Source organism: Rhinopithecus bieti, unplaced genomic scaffold, assembly GCF_001698545.2.
Source record: "Rhinopithecus bieti isolate Rb0 unplaced genomic scaffold, ASM169854v2 scaffold_48368, whole genome shotgun sequence".
Classification (NCBI taxonomy): Eukaryota; Metazoa; Chordata; class Mammalia; order Primates; family Cercopithecidae; genus Rhinopithecus; species Rhinopithecus bieti.
The window spans coordinates 210,113-230,575 of record NW_016819103.1 but is presented as its reverse complement, the minus strand read 5'-3'; the positions used below and the strand labels follow the sequence as shown (position 1 = coordinate 230,575).

The 20,463-nt window shown below is 49.4% G+C and overlaps 1 protein-coding gene and 1 long non-coding RNA gene across 2 annotated transcripts in view; one reads left to right on the top strand and one right to left on the bottom strand.

Moving 5' to 3' along the window:
- Positions 1–20,463, bottom strand: part of SLC6A1 (solute carrier family 6 member 1) — a 43,644-nt gene that overhangs the window by 11,669 nt on the left and 11,512 nt on the right. The window contains 7 exon segments of the mRNA XM_017858257.1: positions 2,562–2,642; positions 2,644–2,697; positions 4,697–4,807; positions 6,324–6,424; positions 7,048–7,179; positions 7,574–7,903; positions 8,978–9,039. Of these exon segments, the coding sequence (XP_017713746.1) occupies positions 2,562–2,642; positions 2,644–2,697; positions 4,697–4,807; positions 6,324–6,424; positions 7,048–7,179; positions 7,574–7,811 (717 nt within the window). The 5' untranslated portion in view covers positions 7,812–7,903; positions 8,978–9,039.
- Positions 5,797–18,646, top strand: LOC108519328 (uncharacterized). The gene is made up of 3 exons (XR_001882606.1): positions 5,797–5,902; positions 17,248–17,435; positions 18,238–18,646. It is a non-coding gene; the product is annotated as an uncharacterized LOC108519328 (long non-coding RNA).

Below are 20,463 nucleotides of genomic sequence, written 5' to 3'. Positions count from 1 at the left end.
TCTGGCGAACATATAAATGCATGGATGTCCCTACTTTAATGCTCTTCTGAAATTCTCCTTTGCAGATGTAATCACATTTTCTTACAAAATGAGGTTCAAATTAGGTACTTGCTTTTCCATGTAACATGTTTAGAATTAAAAAACAAAACACAATACATACAGGTTTGTTTCTCATTTTGTTTACTAAACATTGTTTTATTGCCTCATGAACAATTTGACATTTTAATTACACAAAACAGTCCCTCAGAAGGTCCTACCATTCTCTTTTTAAGTTTCCCCACTGTTATGCGTTTAGGTTACCTCCAATTTTATGTGACTCTAAATAATACCACATTAAATACCCCTGTATCTTCAGCTACAAAATTATTATACCACTCCTGGAAAAAATTTCTAGAGGTGGAATTACTGAGTTAAAAGGAACAAATTCATCACAGGCTTTTGATCCCTATTACCTTGTTGCCTTCAAGAAATGGAACTTCACCTGGTATTACAGAGAGTGTCTTCCTGTCACAAGACCAGCACTGGGTATCCTCATTTAAACAATTATTTTTTGTCAAATTGATCATCATTGTCTAAAATCACATTTCTTTGCTCACTAGTGTGGAAGAGCAATGTTCAAGTTCGATGACCTTTGTATCTCAGAGTCTAATGTGAGCCTGTTTCCCGGTCAGCATGGACAATTCACCAGCTTAGCTTCACCTCCATGACTTGACCCTGAGATTCTGCAGGATTAAGGAAGGCAGCCACAATCCAAGAGAAAACCCACTGTACTTGGAGCTAGGAAAAGGGAATTCAAAGGCATCTGTGTCACCCACAAGTTGTGTAACTTAGGGTCAATGTCGTATTTTCTCTTAGCTTCACTTTCTCTTGTCTGGAAACAGGCACAGTCACAGCCACTGCTCAGAAAGGTCAGTCACATGGGGACATACTGCAGGCTTATTATATGTCGCCTGGGTCTCATACTTCCCCTGCCTTCTGTGTTCAGCGTGAAGCCAGGCACATAGTAGGTATTCAACAAATGCTTGTGGATGGATTGGTTGACATCCTCAATATATGTAGTGAGGGGGCCCTACTCTCTGTCCCCAAGAAGTGGCCAGTCTCTTAATGTAGCAGGAACTCTAATTACCACTCCAAAATGATTATAATTAATACTATGTGTAAGGCATATGCTAAGCATTCTACTCATCTCCCTCGGTCTTCGTGACAACCCTGTAAGGTACTGTTGTTGTGACCATTGAACAGATGAGGAGACTGAGGCTCAGAGAGGTGAATGGCTTGCTCAAGTGCACACAGCTAGAAGCTCAGGGACTGAGATTCAAACCCTTCCGTAGCCCATAAGCCCTATACTTTTCTGCCCCGAAAGTTACACTGGGAGACACTTGTGTCCTCCTCCGGCATCCTTAGTCCTAGGAATGGATCAGAGAGATTTTTACACCAGCCTTGGATTTGAGAACCCACTGGGTCCAGAAGTTCCCACTAGATGGAACTAGGGCCGCTTTTCATCAACTTTGCCAAGTGTGGAATTTGTTAAGGTTCTGCTTGGTTCATTTCTACTACTGCTTCTAGAACCTTGCATCCACTTCTTGGGTAGTTCTGACCTTCCCGCCTCCCGGCTTATTCAGTACAAATCTCTTCTCTGCCCTTGACTTGCCATAAGATCTGAGACAACACACTTGCCCTCTGGGTTCCCTTCAGGTCAAGGCCAGTGATAGACTCTGCTATATTCTGTCCCCAAGCTCCTGGGGTAGGGATGAAAGGGAAAAGAGGTGGAGTAAGGCCAGTTTTCCACCTTCCAGGTGTCCCTGGGCTGGACATCCCAGCTTGGCGTTTGCTCTGCACTTGCTGATAATAAAAACAAGAGCAATAACAACCCCCCTTGCTAGATGCTGAGTGCTTGACAAAATCACCACCTCATCTGATTATCCTAATAAACCAACAGATAAGTACAATTATGAGCCCCGTTTTACAGAGAAGAAACTCAGTTTCCTTCTCTGTAAAATAGGGCTCATAATTATACTTATCTGTGAGGCAAAATGACTTGCCTGAGCTCACAGCTAGTAAATGGTGAGGTTGGGATCTGAAATCATGGACTGCTTAACACAGAGCCTGAGCCTTTAACCATTAACCTATTCATCTCTGTTGTTCCTCAGGGGTCAGGATGTGAAGCTGTCATCTCTGGAGCTTCTGCACCTAGCACAAGGCTTGGTGCAGAGCAGATGCTCTGGGAAAGTTTGTTCAACAGTCCAGGAGCAACATTTGCCCTCTGTTTTGAGTTGCCTCTGTTGGGCCCAGTGGAATCCCATGGGACTCGCTGTGAGCTTCCCACTGTGCTGTGTGCCTGACTCGCACTATTTCCTTTCATCCTCATAACCACCCTAAAAGGTAAGATAATGTTATTATTCCCATTTTACAGTAAAAGAAACTGACACACCGAGTGATGAAGGGACCTGCTTAACTCAGGGTTAGATGGGACTCCTGGGAGTTGTGGGCAGAGCTTCCTTTGTAGACCTGTTCGTCTATCCAGTGCCCTTCTGTCCCCACTGTGCACATATATCCCTTACCTTTCCAGTCCAGCCGACACCCTTCCAGATACAGAAATATACAAGGATCCAGGCGATGGGCGTGACTGCGCCCATGGCCCAGCCGGATCTGACCTGGCTTATCCAGGGCCCATCCGCTCATCTGATGCATGTTGCGGCACTAGGGCTCAAAACAGTGGAGGGGAGGAGAAAGTCACACAGAGCTGCGGTGGGGGGAGCTGGGGAGTGATCTTAGGGCGTGCCCCAGGGCATGGCCACAGGACATATCCCGCACCCCTGGAACTGTGCCGTTGACACCATCATCACCGTGATTCAATGAAGGTAGCTGGGGATCCGCGTCAAGGGCCCTCTATTACTAATCGGTAGAAAGTGCTGTTTGCGTCAAGGAGATCAATATATGAAACAGGATCCTGCCAGGGGCCTTAGCCTCAGGCCACGCACTACTGCTCATCTGGTATGGGTGCCGTGCCTCCTAGTGGACGCTGCCTTTCAGTGTTCCTCTGTCCCCTCTCCAGCCCCAGAGAGCCTTCTAAATTGCAAGTCTGATCATGTCACTCCTCTGCTTACTGCAATGAATAGCACCCGCTTGTTCTCAGAATGAAGCCCAAACTCCCTGGCCAGCCTTTCAAGGCCCTTGCATCTCTCTCTCCTCTCAGCACTCACTGCAGCCTGCTTGCCGGTGCCTGGCCTGACCTCATCTGCCTCCCAGGCTTCACACTGTTCCTCTCCAGCACCTGTCTGCCCTGCAGTTTTCTCCTCTAGATGCCACTCCCCACCTGGGCTAGTCCAGGGGCCTCCCTGAGGTCCCCGTAGCCCAGCTGCCTGTGCTTCCCTCCTCTCTGCACTGGCCACCTGGTGGTGCCATTGCCTGTCTGCACGTCTGTGCCTGTCATCAGTTGGCACATAGTAGGAGCTCAAGAAGCGTTTACTGAATAAATGGTTGAATGAAAAGTTCGAACGTGCCTGAGAGCGGCATATGGGAGCTGCCGGAAAGCAGAACTCACCGGAGCAGAATTTGATTTTTATTTGTAAGGAAACAGTGTAACCACGGACATTGCACCATGAAGAGATCAGGCAACACTGATTCTGACACTGCCTGAGAACAGTTCCTCCTGGGAGCTTATCCAAGGTACTCTGGGACCTTCTAGACTGCTCCTGGATCCCTCAGAGCTGTCCAGCATGGATGCTTCCTTCATGCCAGAGAAATTTGGGCCCCAGCACCTCACTGTGTCACATCAGTGCCCCCCAACACACATCTCTACAGGGTACTCCCCTGAAGATACAATCAGCATGGCCTTCACTATGGCCGGAGTGTGTGTGCATGTTTATTCCAAGTGACTCTAGGTTCGTAAGTAGATTGGGCCGGTTTTCAGGATGAATCAGGATATGCTCGACCTCCACGTGATTCTAATTGGCTATGCTGGTTATTCCCCTCCACTCGCCTCTCTGATCCACTCTCCCCCTTGACCACTCTGTGCCAGGCCCCAGGATGCTGACAACTATGGCTACATTATCTGGTCCTCTGCCCTCTGGCTTCTAGCTGAGTTCGATCACCGGGAAGCGCTGGCAGGAGATTAGAGGCAGAGATGTTGGGGAACATACTGTCCCTGCTAGACCGTGGCTTTGTGGGTAGCTGGGTTTCGCTATCAAAGGTCAGAGTTTGTGTGTCTTATGGCTCCATCTATGGTCCAACTCTTTCTGGGGAGAAAAGGCTTTCAGCATCCCTTGTGGCTGCCTTAGCCCTTGCCCTGCCACAACTCTGCAAGTATAGTCATGTGTCACTTAACAACGGGGATATGTTCTGAGAAATGTGTTGTTAGGCAATTTTGTTGTTGTGTGCATATCATAGCGTGTACTCACACAAACCTAGATGGTGTAGCCCGCTATACTCCTACACCATATGGTGTGGCCTATTGCTCCTAGGCCACAAACCTATACAGCACATGACTGTACTGAATATTGTAGGCAAATGTAATGCATTTCTGTACTAGACATGTCTAGATGTAGAAAAGGTAAAGTAAAAATATGGTATTATAATCTCATGGGACCATCATTGTATATGTGGTCCGCTGATGACCAAAATGTCATGTGACACATGACCGTAGCCCCTGGCTGACATTCCCCATCCCTGCCATCCCCTGATGGCCCCATACTCACTCCCAGAACTCTACCACAGCGCTGGTCATGTTGGTGGTGTTGACCATGCTGTAGTTGGAGAAGCAGCGGTCCGTGTTCCAGGGGTTGTCGCACTGTTTCCATGGCAGTGTCTGCAAGGACACAGTCATGAGGACACATCCCGCTGGGCTCCCAGGGTCTGGCATGAGTGGTCCCAGTGCACCCTGCCCACCCTCATGGTCCCCAAGCCTCCTCACACCTCCCCTTCCCAGCAGCTCTGGGAGGTAAGTAGCATTATGATCCCCATTTGACAGATCAGAGAGGGATAGTGACTTGCTTGAGAATACACAGCTACTAAGTGCCAGGGCTGAGATTTGAACCTCAACCTGTTCACTATGAAAACAGCCTTCCAAGCTGCAGCCGGGGCTACTTCCCCACCATGTGACCTTGGGCAAGAGATCTTGCCCATCTAACTCTCACTGCGACGACACCAGCAAACACTTACAGGGCTTGTTCTCTGCCAGGCGCAGTTCTAAGTTCCTTACACATATCTGCTCCTTAATCCTCACAAGAACCCTATAAGGTGGGTTTCACTTTTTGTTTTCTTTCATTTTTTAATTTTGATAAAATTATACATAACATTTACCATCTTAACTGTTGGTGAGTGTATAGTTTAGAAGCATTAAGTATACCCATAATGTAGCTCCCTTAGCCCTGCCACACCTCTGCAAATACAGTCATGTGTCACTTAACAATGGGAATACATTGTGAGAAATGTGTTGCTTAACATTGTCAGCATCCAGCTTCAGAACTTTTTTCATTTCGCAAAACTGCAACTCCACCCACTAAACAACAACTCCTCATCCCGCTACTCACAACCCCTGGCAACCATCATTTTACTTTCTGTCTCTATAAATTTGACTACTCTAGGGAACTCATATAAGCAAGATCATACAGTATTGTATATTTGTGACTGGCTTATTTCACTTGACATAATATCCTCAAGGTTCATCCACGTTGAAACACGTGCCAGAATTTCCTTCCTTTTAAAGGCTGAATTATATTCCATTGTATGTATAGACCACATTTTGCTTACCAATTCATTTATCAATGAACACTTGGCTTGCTTCCACCTTTTGGCTACTGTAAATAGTGCTGCTGTGAACAGGAGTGTACAAATATCTCTTTGAAAGCCTGCTTTTCATTCTTCAGGTAGCTACTCAGAAGCAGAATTGCTGGATCATATGGTAATTCTATGTTTAAGTTTTTGAGGAACTAGGGCAGATTCTAATTTTATTTCCATTTTGTAAATGAGGGCACTGACACTCAGAGAGGTTAAGTCTCTTTTCTGAAGTTGCACAGCTGGTATATAGTAGAGTCAGGATTTGAACCCAGGCTGTCTGTGTCCATATAAAATGGACTCACAATACACACTTTAGAGGGGTGTCATGAGGATTGGATGTGAGCCTATAAGGAGGGTCTGGCTCACAGGAGATGCTAAATTTGTGAGGCTATGGCTGTTGTGGGGAGACCAAGGCCCACAAAAGACAAACCAAGTTCCCCACTCCTGGAGGAATGACCTTGTCAGCAGAGTGGTGGCCACGGCAGGCGGAGGGTGGGCTCTGGGTGTGGCTCCTGCTGGAGGGGGTGGCCAAAGGGACCACTCACCGTGGTGAAGGAATTGTACAGGTAGTAGATGGCCCAGGAGATGATGACGATGTAGTAGATATTCAGCCAGAATGAGAGCACAGCAGCCGCAAGGCCCACGCCTGGAAGCAGAACGCAGACACACATCCATTTAATACAGACTTAAAATGAACTGTCCTGGAATGTTCCACGACCTCTACAATCTTATTGATCTCAGAGACAGGCATTACTGAGGACACTGAGGCTAAGAGAGAGACAGTGACTTGCTGAAGGTCATGTACATCTGGCAATCCAGGGTGCCAGGACTCATGTCTGGGGCCCAGTGCAGACTGGTGGCAGGCAGGGCTGGGGTCTCAGCTTGCTGGACGAGGTGGGGCCCAGGCCCTCGGTCAGTGAGCATGACTCACCATGTATCTACCTGGGTGCCTGTCAGGCGCTGAGCACGAGGCAAAGCAAGTCACACCCAGCTCTCTCAGGGGAAATAAATGGGCTAACAGGACAGAGCAGGCTGATGTGCGGGAGATTCTGAATTGGGCCTCTCCACCTCCAACTCCCTAGTTTCTGACCAGCACTGTCATCTGCCACCTGGCCCCTTGCAACAGCCCTCACTCTGCTCAGACATGCACCTGATGGACGGATATGTGATGTCAGCCCTGGTCTGGGTAGACAGCTCCCTCTCTCCAGAGGGGCAGGGGTGTGTGTGGGCAGGGGCACCACCACCCAGGACTCCGCTCTGCAGACTTACCCTTGAACATAGGAGCCAGCTTCCATACCCCCAGCCCCCCGATGGAGGTGTACTGGCCCAGGGAACACTCTAGCAGGAAGAGTGGGACCCCCGCAAAGATGAGCGTCAGGAAGTAGGGGATCAGGAAGGCTCCTGCAGGGGAAAGAAGACAGAGCTCGCGGCCCCAAGACTTTCAAGACCTGCCCTGGTAGAGGGAGTGCCATGGTTCTGGGTCCCCATCCAGGATTTCTGTATACCTGCCTCAAAAGTAGGACCCACAGCCAACTGCAGGCCCAAGGACAGCCTTACGTGAAATACATCCCATTTTTTGCAGGTGAATAGATGAACTTCTTGGTATCATTAACAGAGGACAATCGTCCTTCAGGAATCTTTTGATAAAGGGATAAGAAACAAGAAATGGGGCCTGGTGCTCCCTCTGGAGTCTTTAGGGGGGCTTTTCTCCTACAGTTGCCCCAGAAAAGTGCCTAAGCAGGATCCTTTTTGCAGGGTCCAGACCCAGCCAGGAGGTCTCCAGGCCAGCACCTACCCCCACCATTTTTCCCGCAGAGATAGGGGAACCTCCAGACGTTGCCCAGGCCGATGGCATAGCCCACACAGGACATGAGGAAGTCGAAGCGGCCCTTCCATGTGTCCCGGTCGGGGAGGTCCGCTGCCTTCTTCTGCACCTTGACCACCAAGGTTTTGGGCTTGTCATTGGCCACAGGGGCCTCGCTGACCTCGGTGGAGATCTGCCCATCAGCCACCTTGCTGCCGTTGGTCGCCATGTCTCGGAATTTGGACGCAGGGGTCCTGGCAGATGGACGTGCGATGTCAGCCCCGGTCCACGTGGACAGCAGTTTTGCGGCTCAAGGGCACCCTAGGAGGACAGGGGTAGGGTGACAGGCACAGAAAGAGAGTATGACCTTGGAGTTGCCTCACCCTAAAATGACAAAAACAAAATAACCCATAAACAAACTAGGGGCTTGAAAAGGCTCTCTGTAAGCCCTCTTCCTCTCACCCGCCCTTGCTCCTGGAGGAAGGAAGGTGACTTTTGTTTCCCAAGACACAGCGATGCTTCCTGGCCTAGCTTCAACTCCGGCCATCTGTGTCCAACCCTCTGTTGTATGTCCTGCTCAGAGGAGAAATCTGAGGCCACCAAACTTCCAACAGGAAATATTAAGTATTTAATCATAAAATCTTTAACTTTGCCTTCAAGGATGCAATTGGGAGCCTTGTCCCACTCTGCAGCCATACTAGCCATGGCCAGGGCGAGCAAAAAAGAAGTTCAACCTGTGGTTGAATGGGGAGAAAGGTGTCCCCACTATGGAGGGTCCCAGTGAAGACGACAGAGCCTAGGAGTTACAACCTCTGATTCCAGTCCACTTTACCACTTTTGAGCTGTGTGACTTTAAGTACACGCAACCTCTGTGCGCCCCTGTCTTTTAAAATGAGGATAATACTGGTACATCTCTCACTGGGTTGCAGGAAGCCCTGAGTCTATACTTTTAACAAACTCTGCTAAAGGGGATTCTTACACTGGCAGCCCAGCCCTGGCCCTCAGCTAAGGACCACTGGTTTAGATGACCTCTTTCAGCCTTCAGTCACCGCAAGATATTCTACTGACATCCTGAAGCCTTCTTACCTTTTTATTTCCAGGGGCAGCATGGGGTACAGTACAGTGGAGGAAACTGGGCTGAGACCAGTCCTGAGTTCAAATCTCCAGTCTGCCTTCTACCAGCTGAGTACTACTGCTCAGCACTACTACTCAATACTATTAAGTACTGCTCTTGTTTGTGCTCAGTTTCCTCATGTATAAAATGGGAGCAGTCCCCTCTGGCTTGTAGAGTTGCATCAAAACTCAGCTGTAATCGCTGCAAGAGTGCTTTTCGTCAGCCTGGTTAAGAGGGAGAACTCCACTCATGGATGTTGTTACTGCGGCTGTTGATGTTACCTGATGGTCGTCGGGGGTGGGTCAGCTCCAGAAGGGCTTCTTCTGCCACTCTGGGTGAGAGCCTGCAAAGCAGAGAAGGGAAGGAGAGGAGGGATGGCGAAGCAGCGGTGGGGCGGGCAGGCAGCTCCTACAGAGGGCAGCGGGAGTGCAGGAAGCCTGCCAGGTCGTCCGGGCTGTGCATGTGTCCCGCAGAGCATCCCCAGCCAGGGTGGCCGCAGCGAGTCCATGCAGCATGGCACTGGCCCTCGGGGTGCTGGGAACATGCAGGAGTGGGGCCTGCTGCCCTCGGGACAGCTGTGGGGGTGGGATGAGGGCAGTGTGGAGAAGACATTCCATAATTTTGTCAGAGGAAAAGAGAAACCAACAGAGGGGCTGCTGAGACTTTTCTCCATCCTCCATCCAAACTCGTGGAAATGTTACCAAAAGGCCACGTAAGAACACGAGAAAGAGCACCTTGTTTTGGGGTGAGAAAGGCAGGTTTCCAGAGAGTTTATTTCGAATTATCCAATATTTGCCCCCCCAAATTTATTTTTAAAAAGGATATATCCAAAGATGATTACAATGCTTAGTTTATGAGTGACTTTTGTTTTCTTCTTTGTGCTTTTTTTATTTCTATAACGTTCTACAAAAGTGATTTAAATTAATAATATAACACAAAATAAACTTATGGAACCCTCAGAACAGCCAGAACATGTGAAGCACCAGTCTACGGACCCTCAGAGGTGGGAGCTGCGCCAAAGCAAGGTGCGGCGTGGCCCTGGCCCTCCCCCGATGACCTCCTCCCCGCAGCTTTGCCCGGTGGGGGCCCAGTCTGCTGTGCACTCGCCCTCCAGCCCTTCACATGCAGTCCCCATTACCAAACACCATCATCTCCTCCCAGAGTTCATGGAGAACCAGGCCATCGTCAGATCATCCAAACTTTCCTGCCACCCCTGGTCCTCGTTCTCAGGGATGGCCTGCTCACTTTGAGCTCCTTCACGGCACACAGGCTGGTCTTGGATGCCCATCTAGATCCTGGCCTGGGCATGGCAATGTCAGAGAGAGCTCTGGACTCAGTAGGGTGCCTGCCTCCCCTCCTCGAGAATGGCAGGAAGTAGGAAGCAGCTGATTCTGTGGTCTACCAGGGAGTCTTGGGATATGCAGGAGAGAGCAGCCTCAGCCATTAACTGTCCTAACAATGATGGCCTTGACTGTCCCATGATCTACCCTTATGGGCTCCAGCTGCCATATTTGTTCAAAATGATCCAATCACCTTGGATCAAGACTGACCACCTGACCCAGGCTAGCCAATCAAATTTCTTCCCTGGAAATTCGGCATGGGACCCAGGAAGAGGGGCAGTTTTGCCAGTGACTTGGGGACTCTGGGGCAGCCATCCTCTGCCCATCTTGTACTCAGAGTGAGAGTTGGTCTGCTGAGGAAGGAGAAAACTAGAGATTAAAAGATGGAGTGTCTTGAAGCTCCTAGTTTGCAATTCCAGGCTTTCTTCAGGCTGATACTTGGATTTTACAAAACATTCCCATAGTCATGAAATAGATGTTTTGCTTACATTGGCTTGGGGGTTCCTGTTGCAATCTTAAATCTCTGCACCATCCCTCTGGTTCACCAGGAAGTTCAGTCCATGAGTTCTTCTCCATGACTATATTGAGCACCTCCTCATGCCAAGCCCTGAGCAATCAGAGATGGGGGCTGCTCTGAAGACCTCACCATAAAGAAGACATACATGTGATTTCCAATTTCTGGAATATGGGGATATGTATTCAGATTCAGCTAAATGCCTATAACTTCCCTAGGAAGAGCCACATGACTATATTTGGAGTTTTCCTTTTAGAAGATGTGGCACATATGAAGATAAACAAAGTAAAGCCATGAATTGATACAACTCAAACTTCTTTGAGGATTTAGGACTGAGAAGGCTCTTTGACTTATACAGCAGCAAAGCCACCCTAGTGCTAAGTCAGACAGACCTCAGCTCCCTCCAACACCTACTAATGCTGGGTGAGTTACTTCACCTCTCTGACCCTCATCTATAACATGGGAGGATAATAATACCTCCTTCAGAGGGTTATGGTGATGATTAAATGAGATCATGTGTGTTAAGCGTGTACAACTATGCCTGGCACATAGTTAGGGCTTAGGAAATCTCAGTCATTGTTATCACTGCAATCGCCACCATCTGAGTATGGATCCATTGTTCTTAATCTGGCATTCACAACTTCCCAGAAGGCTACAACAACAACAACAATACCGACTAACGTTTATTAAGGGTTTACTATTCAGGTCTTTCCATGTCTTCAGCATTTTAAAAACTCCAATGGAAATCATCCTTTTAGTCCCCCTGGGGAATACCAGCTAGCAGATGTCAAGTCTCTTGGCGTTGGGCTCTCTTTGTACCAAAGCAAAGAGGTCTAGCTCAGCACCTTGGGCCAGTCAGAAGCTGGGAGTGGTACATGTGTTTGTTAATACAAAAATAATTATTCTGTAATAAAGTCTGGTAGTAAAAAAAATCCCAAACATCTAGTCCATGGGCGGAAATTGATAAAGAGCCTCCTGCTAGTGAACGTGCCTGGGACCCAACGCTTAAATGGAGTGGTCCCAAGAAGCGTGCCTCACTCACACACCTGGGGAACAGTGCTTCGGCAATTTTAATTCCTGGCACTTCCCTCTCCTATGAAAAATAACATGCAGAAAGCACAGGTGTGTGAGAGTTCACAGCAGGGTAACTTGGCTGTCTTTCTAGAACATTTCTCTGAAGCAGAACCAACCTTTTTGCAAGTTGTTACTTTTCCTTTCCTGAGACACACCCCTGTATTTTGTGGCTCTCTGGGATCATGTTGGAGGACAGCTCTGTGGGTCTGTAGTGGCAAGACCACGCGTTTCTTCCACCTTGTCCTGAGTGCCAGTCTGTGATCAGCCTCCTTTACTGGCTGGTGGAGCAGGCAGAAGAAACACCTCTCACCTTCTCATGATCTGGGCATTTTTCCAAAGCCTTCTTCCAGCATCTTCCCGTTCTTCTTCATCAGGTAACAACATTCTGGAGACCCAGAATGCGGCTCCACATTCCTTCAGGTGCATACTATACCATGATTAACTTAATTCCACCAAAGCCACGTTCACAGGGCACTACTAATGTGAGACCACTAGTGACGACAGGTCAGGTCCTCTGTACTCACTCACTAACACATTCATTCTTCAAGTATGTACTGAGCACATGCTATGTGCTGAAATGACAATGGAGCCGTCTCTTCAAGCATTTTATATTCTGAACTACACCCTCGTCGCCAGAATCTGAATCAGTGAACTAACAGGTTCCAGCAGAAAGATTCATTTCTGTAAATACTTAGTGAGGCCTCCTATGTGCGTGGAGCTGGGGTGAACACTCAGGGTGTGAGAATTTAGTGAGACAAGACACTTGCCCTTGTCAAGGTCATGGCCTAGAAGGAGAAATATTTCTGCCTATAGCTGATCATAATACCCTGTGATAGTGCTGCAAGAGGTGTAAGAACAAGACACGGTAGGCCTAGAAGAAACGCGTTAATACAGCCAGAGAACGGATCCTAGACAAGGGGTCACTTGAGCAGGGCTTTGAAGGTTGAATAAGTGTTCATCAGGTTTAAAAAGAGAGGAAAGGTGTTCCAAGTGGAGGGAAACACGTGTACTAAAGTACAAAGTGTCAAGCTAGGAAGGTCAGTATGTGAAGGGTCTTGGACACTGGGCTAAGGAACTTAGGGACTAGCTGCAGGGATGGGGCAGGGCTGATAATGGGATCAGATTAGTAAACCAGAAGATGACTCGCTTATGGGGCCTCTGGGAAGGATGGAGTCGGTGAAAGACACTCCAGGCAGGAAGATGGAGAAAGGTTCCCAGGATATCCCATCCTTCCTCAGTGTATGCTCTATGACCAAGTGTTAAAGCCATTGATAAAAATGGGGCCAAACCAAGCACAAAGAATTCCTCTGCCAATCTCTGAATGACAAGATGCTTTGTTAGGGAAAGAAAACACGTACAGTTTGGAAGCCCTACATCAGAAGTGGCAAAATGGGTCAAAACTGGCCCTTGGGCTTGTTTTATTTGGCCTGAGAAAAAAAAATTCAGTCTGAATTAGGAGCCAGAAATGGGACTTTCTGGGATACAGTATTTCAAAGAGGGAGCAGCAAGTGCAGAAGCCCTGAGGCAGGAATGAGCCTGGCACCTTTGAAAGACACCAAGGTGGCCAAAGTGGCTGGAGTCCAGTGTGAGAGGAAACGGATTCAGGAGGAGGTGTTGGGCAGGGGCCAGGTCACACAGGTGTCAGAGGCCACAGCAAGAATTCAGGTTTCATTCTAAGTGGGATGGGAGGAAGTGGGGGGTTGCAGTGGTGGCGGAAGAGTCTCCCTCTGGCTGCCCAGAAGAGGCTGCATAGGGGCAAGGAGAAAGCAGGGAGACATGATCAGAGGCTGCCTGTCCAGAGAGATGATAGTGGCTTGCATAGGGGTCGCTGGATCGGCAGAAGTTGGGGAAGTGGCACTGGCACCCACAATCTATTCTGGAGGTGGGGCCCTTGGGCCGTGGGCCTTGCTGGATGATTGGCTATGAGCAGCCCAGCCCTGGGCCAGATGGCAGGCAAGGGGGAGGGGAGTGTGTGGAAGCCGCCTTGGACAATCTCCCTCTGTCCCACTGCATCAGAGGCACAGGCGGCTGCATGGAGTGGGGACCTAGGCAGAGACCAAGAGGCCAGGGCTGGAGTCTCAGGGCTGCCATTGTCCCAGGCCATGGCCCCACCATGGAGTGAGTGGGGAGCCCTGAAAAGCCAGGGAAGCGAGGAGGGGGAGCAGTGGGTCTAGAAGTAGGGCCTGCTCTTCCCCTCCCCCCACCCCACTCCACTCCCTCCATGAGGCTGTGCCTGCTTTGCTTTGCTCTCGTTCTGTAATTACAGAAATTACAGAGGCTCGCTTCGACTGCAATCACTCTAGTTTGCCTTTCTTTCTTTTTGAAACTCCGTGGTTCAAGAAAGAAATTAATTTTGATTTTGGCTTCATTCCAAGGGGAAACATAATACAGTTTATTCTCTGCCTTTGGGAAAAGTGCTAGGCTCAATCCATTGGACAAGGCTTTATTGAGCATCTGTTGTGTACCCAGACTCATGCCAGCTCCTATCGAAGAAGAGCTAGCATTTATTGAGCGCCTATTGTGTGCCAGGCATTTTGCAGGAACTATGTCATCCAGGAGTCATTCCATCTATGTAAGCCAGGGCTACTTCACCCATTTGACAGATAAGGAAACAGCCTTGCCAGCCTGGGGTCTCAAATTGCCCAGTGATTTCAGGGCCTTGCTTCTCAAAGTGTGGTTCTTCAAGAGACAGCATCAGCATCACCTGAGAGCCTGTGAGAAATGCAGAATCTTGGGCCCCACTCAAGACCTATGGAATGAGAAGCTGATTTTTAACTAGGTCCCATGATTTAGGCACATAGGACAGCTTCAGAAGTTGTTAAGTTAGGGATGACCCAGATTATTTCATGGGACTTCGTTCAAATCTCTGTGCAATAGGGCTAGATATCTGGCTTGCTTGAGTCCTGATTTTCTCATCTGTAAATGTGGATTTCACAGAATTGCTCTGAGAATTGCATGATAATGCATGGAAAGAGGCCAGCCAAGGGCCTGGCACACAGGAAGTGTCAATAAATAGCAGCTTAGGCTGCCACTCAAAGAGATGAATGGCCGCAAAAGTGCTTTGTAATTGAAAAATGTTATACAAAGGTGAAGACCAATTAATAGTGGATGATCAGGTACAGAAGGTTAGAGGGAGGTTGGAATTGTGCAGGACAGCCAGTGCTGTGGGCAGCGCTTGCCACGCACTGTCTGGAGATCAGGGAAAGCTCCCTGGAGAATGTGCCCTGATGGAAAGGGAGCCGCCAGAGAGGGTCTCCAAGGCCCAGCATTTTAACAAGACCTCAGAGGCCAGCCAGGCCTGTGGTGGGATGCAGGCTACAGGAGAAATGAGCTGGTTGGGACAGCTTGGGGCCTAAATGGGAGGCCTCCATTCTTGGGTCCTCAGCCCCATGCATAGTGGCGCTTAGGGCCAGACACAAGTCTGGTCCAGACTTGCTCCATGCCAAACCGGTGCACCTGGTCTACCATGGCATTCTATAGATGAAGAAAAAAACCCACCGAGGTGGTTGGCCCAAGGTCACACAGGATGAGAGTGGCCTGAACCTTACAGACTCCCAGCTCCCAGCCAGCCGCATATTCTTACTCAAGAGATGAAGGAAAGCAGTTTCATGCCTTGGTATAAATCCCTCAGTTGCCTCAACGTACCTGAGAGGGAATTTGCAGAAGCTGGTGTCTTTGTCAGTAGTATTTATTGCATGCCTACTCTTTACAACATCCCACTGTGACTTTCAAGTAAACTACTTATTTTCTCAAAGTTTTTGTTTTGGCCAGGTGCAGTGGCTCACACCTGTAGTCCTAGCACTTTGGGAGGCCAAGGCGGGTAGATCATGAGGTCAGGAGATTGAGACCATCCTGGCTAACACGGTGAAACCCCGTCTCTACTAAAAAATACAAAAAATTAGCTAGGCATGGTGGCGGGTGCCTGTAGTCCCAGCTACTCAGGAGGCTGAGGCAGGAGAATGGCGTGAACCTGGGAGGCGGAGCTTGCAGTGAGCTGAGATTGCGCCACTGCACTCCAGACTGGGCGACAGAGTGAGACTTCGTCTCAAAAAAAAAAAAATGTTTTTGTTTCTTCGTCAATAAAGGAGGTCAATAGTGACCACTTCCCACTCTGTGATGACTGGATTTGAATTTTCTAGCACCGTGCTCAGTTCAGGAAGTGCTAAATACATTGAAGCTAAAATGATCATTTGTCCCATTTTGCAGATGATGGCACTAAGGCCCAGAGAGGTCAAATGACCTGCCCAAAGTCACACAGGACTTGACCCAGGCCCTCTGACTTACAGTCTGGTGCTATTTGCTTGTCTAGGAAGTGCCTCCCAGGCACTGGCCTGTGTGAAATTCCCTGAAGCCATTAGACCTATTGGGCCTCATGACCTGACCTGCCCAAGCATGCCTGCTGGATGCCAGAGGGAAAGAAATGTGACTGCATGGAGATGAGCTTGCCTAGCCTCACTGTCCTAGGACAGATGATTAAATGGAGGCTCTAGCCCTTCCCTTCTGCTCTCAACCTCTGAAAGCCTAGAAGTCAGGTTTTCTAGGACACCTCTGAAACCACAATGTGGAAGAAGGCCAGAGGGCATCCCCACCCCGACAACCCAGGCGAGAACAAATTCAACTTTGCAACTCCTGGAATATGACAGACCCATTCAATGGTGAAACAGATCCCAGGAGTATGGTTCTCGTGCTTCTGCAGCCGCCTGCAGAAAAGAAAAATTCCCCAACTTTTCATTAACAAGAGGTGAAAGAAAAAGGAGAGCTCAGTACAGGAAGGAAGTGAGCTGGACACACTAATGTGCCAGGGGCCGCTCTAAATGCTTTTTGTCTATTAAATTGCTTTTAGCCCCCATTTTATTGATGGGTAAACTGAGATACAGAGAAGTTAAAGTGACTTGCCAAAGGTCTCCCAGTTAGGAGCTAGGGGCTCCAAGCCTTGACCCAGGCAGCTGGGCTCCTGTGTCCAAGCTCTTAGCCACTCTGCTGTCTCTAATGGGGTACCTGTGGAACCCCCCCAAGCCTTCCATTTGGGGTGTGCAAGTATGGCCTATCCCCAGCAGCCACCTCCCTCCAGGACAAACCTCCACAAGGACAAGGCCTGCTGTTCTTTTTAAGAAACTCAAGAGAGGCTGCCAGCATAAAAGCCTCTGAGTTCTGGCTCCAAAATGGCTCCTATGGTTGTGCTGGACAAACCCTACAGGTATCCAGGGAGTCTCTGGGAGGTCACGTGGGATTCTGGCTGAGCTGTGGGGCTGGAGGTTCTAATCAGAGTCCCCAGGAGGCAGCCAGCCTCTAAGGGCAGCACTGCCCTCTTGGAGACCCCAGCTGTCTTCTAACTGCAGACATGGCCTGTGCCTTGCAGCTGCCGTGAGGAGCTGACCTGAGGAGGAAGGGCTTGACACCCTGAAGTCCAGTAGACACAGGTTTGAAATCTCACCCTAAACTTACTAGCTGTGTGACCTTATGCCAGTCCCTTCCCCTCTCTGTGCCTCAGCTTTCTTCTGTGCGCAAGCAGGAGAGTCAAACTCCGATTTCCAGCTTCACCTCACTCTGATCCAATCCTGCTTGTCTCGCTCACACCATCAGTGGTTTACTAACATCTGTTCCAGCCCCTAATTATCTGTAGTGCCCAACTGAGCACCTCATTTTGTCAAGGCAATTTTCAATCCGATCCGCATCTACTGTGCACCTCCAGGGAGATGGGCCTCATGCTGGGCGCTGAGGGACAAAGATGCAAGCTGGAGTCTGAGTCCTGCTGCCACTAAGCTCTTGGGACAGCTGGGAGATGGGCCATGGACAATCCACATCCACGGTGTAAGTTCTTCCACAGCACACAGAGAAGGAGAGGTGGCGCCCTGCCCTGGAGTCTGGGTTCAGGCAGGCAACTGGGAGGGGTAGCATTGGGTTTGGTGGAAAATGGAGCAGAAGTGGGGATATTTTAAAAATAATCACAGCTAGAGGAGCAGGACCGGACTCCTTGCTCTTAACTGCAACCCTAACTGCTCCTGGTCCATTCCAGGCAGACAGAACCAAGCCAAAATACAGAACATATTTGGAGACAGTGAGGAGTCTGGCTTGGGGGCTAGAATCTGGGGTGATTTAGGGAAATGTGGCCAGGAAGCCGCCAGTAGTAGTAAAGAACTCTGATGCAGGAAAAGAGGGCACATTTTACTCTGTAATGAGAATGATGATCACACTGAAGGCTGAGGAAGTGCTTAGTGTATTTACTGCATTTCTGTACTGCACACTGTACAGATGAGGAAGCCAAAGTTCAGACAGTCAAACAAATTCCCAGCTCCCAGACACTGCAGTTTGATTCCAAAGCCCACGTTCTTAACTATCCCTCTCCGCTGTGGGCATGGAGTGGTCGCCAGGGCTGCCACCTGAGCCATGGAAGGTGGGGAGATTCGATGTGCTGGTGACTTGGCAAGATCCCCCAGCAGCTGTGTAGAGAAGAAGAGAGGAGAGGGAGCATGGGTGGAGGTTGCTGTAACAGGGCTGGTGAAAGGATGAGAGAGTGCCTGAGCCAGGACCACGGTGGGGGCGAGGAGGAAGGCCTGGTCACCCTAGACAACGTGGCTTCTCTCCTGACTAATTACAGATTCTTCTGTCTTAGCTTCCCAGCTGCACTGTCACCTCTGCAAGAACAGGGCTCAGATCTTCCACCTGCTCTGCTTCCCCGACAGCAGGCAGCTTAAACAGTGCTAGATATGCGTGCGCTCTTCTGGGTTCTGCCCTCTATGGCAGCAGACATTGTTCTTACAAGGCCTCAGCACAGAAACGTTTGCTTCGGAGAAGGCGGCAGGTCTACAGAGCAGTGGTGTGCTGATAAGTTTTAACAACGGGCTCTTAGGAAAAAAAAACAGAAGACTCAATTTGCAGCACCTGCTGATTTCTGTGGTGTAAACACTCCCACCATGACCCGTGCAAAGTACTAATACAAGGTCATAGGATTGGGTGTGCGCCATCTGCGAGCAGGCTCCAGCACACCACTATGCCTTCAGCCTAGTTCTTCTTGTGGGGCCAGTGAGGCATGCTCTCGGGCAGAAGCTGGCCTTGCTTCCTGAGTGGTTTAATGCTGGAAACCCTCTTGATTGCTTCCTGTAAGGAAAGCCCCGGATGCCACCCCCTGGGCTGGCCCTGGAGCGCATGCTGGGGCCGGTGGGTGCCCGCAGAGATGCCTGCTGCAGGGCAAGGAACATCGCACCCTGGGATCAGATATGGGAACTTGGAGGCATCCCTTGGGTGGATTTGAAAAAGCGGAGAGGGATGGAGAGAGAGGAGGGTGGGAAGGAGGGGAAAGGAGAGAAAACGGAGTGAAAGGAGAGGAGGAAAGAAACAGACGAGGAGGCTGGGGTAAAGGAGCAGAGTGATGAGGAGGAAAACAGGAGGAAGAAAGGAGGCACACAGGAAGGGATCAGAAAGGGGAAAGAGGAAAAACAAGGGCAGAAGGAAAGAAGGATGGAAGAGAAAACAGATGTGCCATCCACTGCTTGTAAGCTGTCCAAGGCTCCACTGTGTCAGCTCACTGAACCCAAGGAGGGAGGGAGGTAGCCTACCTTTCAGCCAAGAGAAGCCTGAGGTTGGCGGAGGCCAAGGTCAAAAGTGGCGGAGGAACTGGGATTTTTGAACCCAGGCTGCAGGGCCTCTTCCACTGACTTCCTTCAGTTGGTTCTGACTGTATTTGCTGGGGGCCCATTAGTCTCAACCTTCCATGCAGGGCAGCTGCCTCCCCACACCGGCTGGAGCACCCAACCCTGTGGTGGGTATGAGGGCAAGCCCCTGTGGAACAGGTCCGGGTGCCCTCCCTCTGCACCCTCACCACCTGTTCCAGGCTCCTTTCTTCCTCCTGCCTCTGATGGGTGTGGGACTTTCTGGAGGACTTCAGTTCCAGGGGATGCCTCTGTAAAAGCCCTGTGCTCAAACGGCCAGAAAGGATTAACTCAGACCAGGAAATAAGAGCGGCATGATGACCTTTTGCCATTCTTTTACATCACTCTTTGCCTTTTAAAACACACTTGTAAGAAGCCCGTGGGGTTAAAATAGCTGTTCATTTCTGTTCAAGATGTGCTTGGAAGGCTCCGACGGGCATTAAGATAAAGGCCCTTTAAGAACTCAGATTTGGGGAAAAGAAAACATAACACTGCAAGGGCTGCCTGAACTAAACGATGAACTAAATAAGTCACGTGCAGGAGCACAGCCCAAACGGAGAGCTGGCTTAGCGTCGCAGAAGGCACATCCAAGACAGTGGCTGCAGACAGCGCCACGGCTCTTTATCAAGCGTCCACACCTGGGACTGCATTCCTCTCTCTCTCAACAGCTCTGCAGGCTCTATCAGCCCCTTCTAGAGACAATCAGACTGAGCCCCAGAGAGAAATTGTCTGGATCAAGATCACACAAGGTCACAATAAGAACCACCAGGGATCTCAACATGGTGGTGGTTTTGGGCCGAATGGATCCCACAAATATGTTTGGCTGAGTGGTATCGGATTTGAATTTTAGAACTTGAACTTGCATGCTTTGGAGAAGGGCAGGGGTGATGTGTTTTCTAGTTTACTACAAGTTCCACCATTACTACCATCCTATCCCTGACCTCTTTACGCATTTCTGTGACCTCTCTGGCCCTCAATGGCCCCTGAATTTGCAATCCTTGTATACACAGTGCAATCTGAGTCACTCAGTAGAGCTCTTTCTCTAAGCAGTGGAAGATGGATGAGGGTTAATATCCCCTTCACTAGGGGATATGTCAAACTCTTGGGGGTGGTGAAGTTTGCAAAAGCATGTTTGGTGTTATAATTTTATATCTAGGAAACAACAAATCCTATTGTTCTCTTAATAAAAG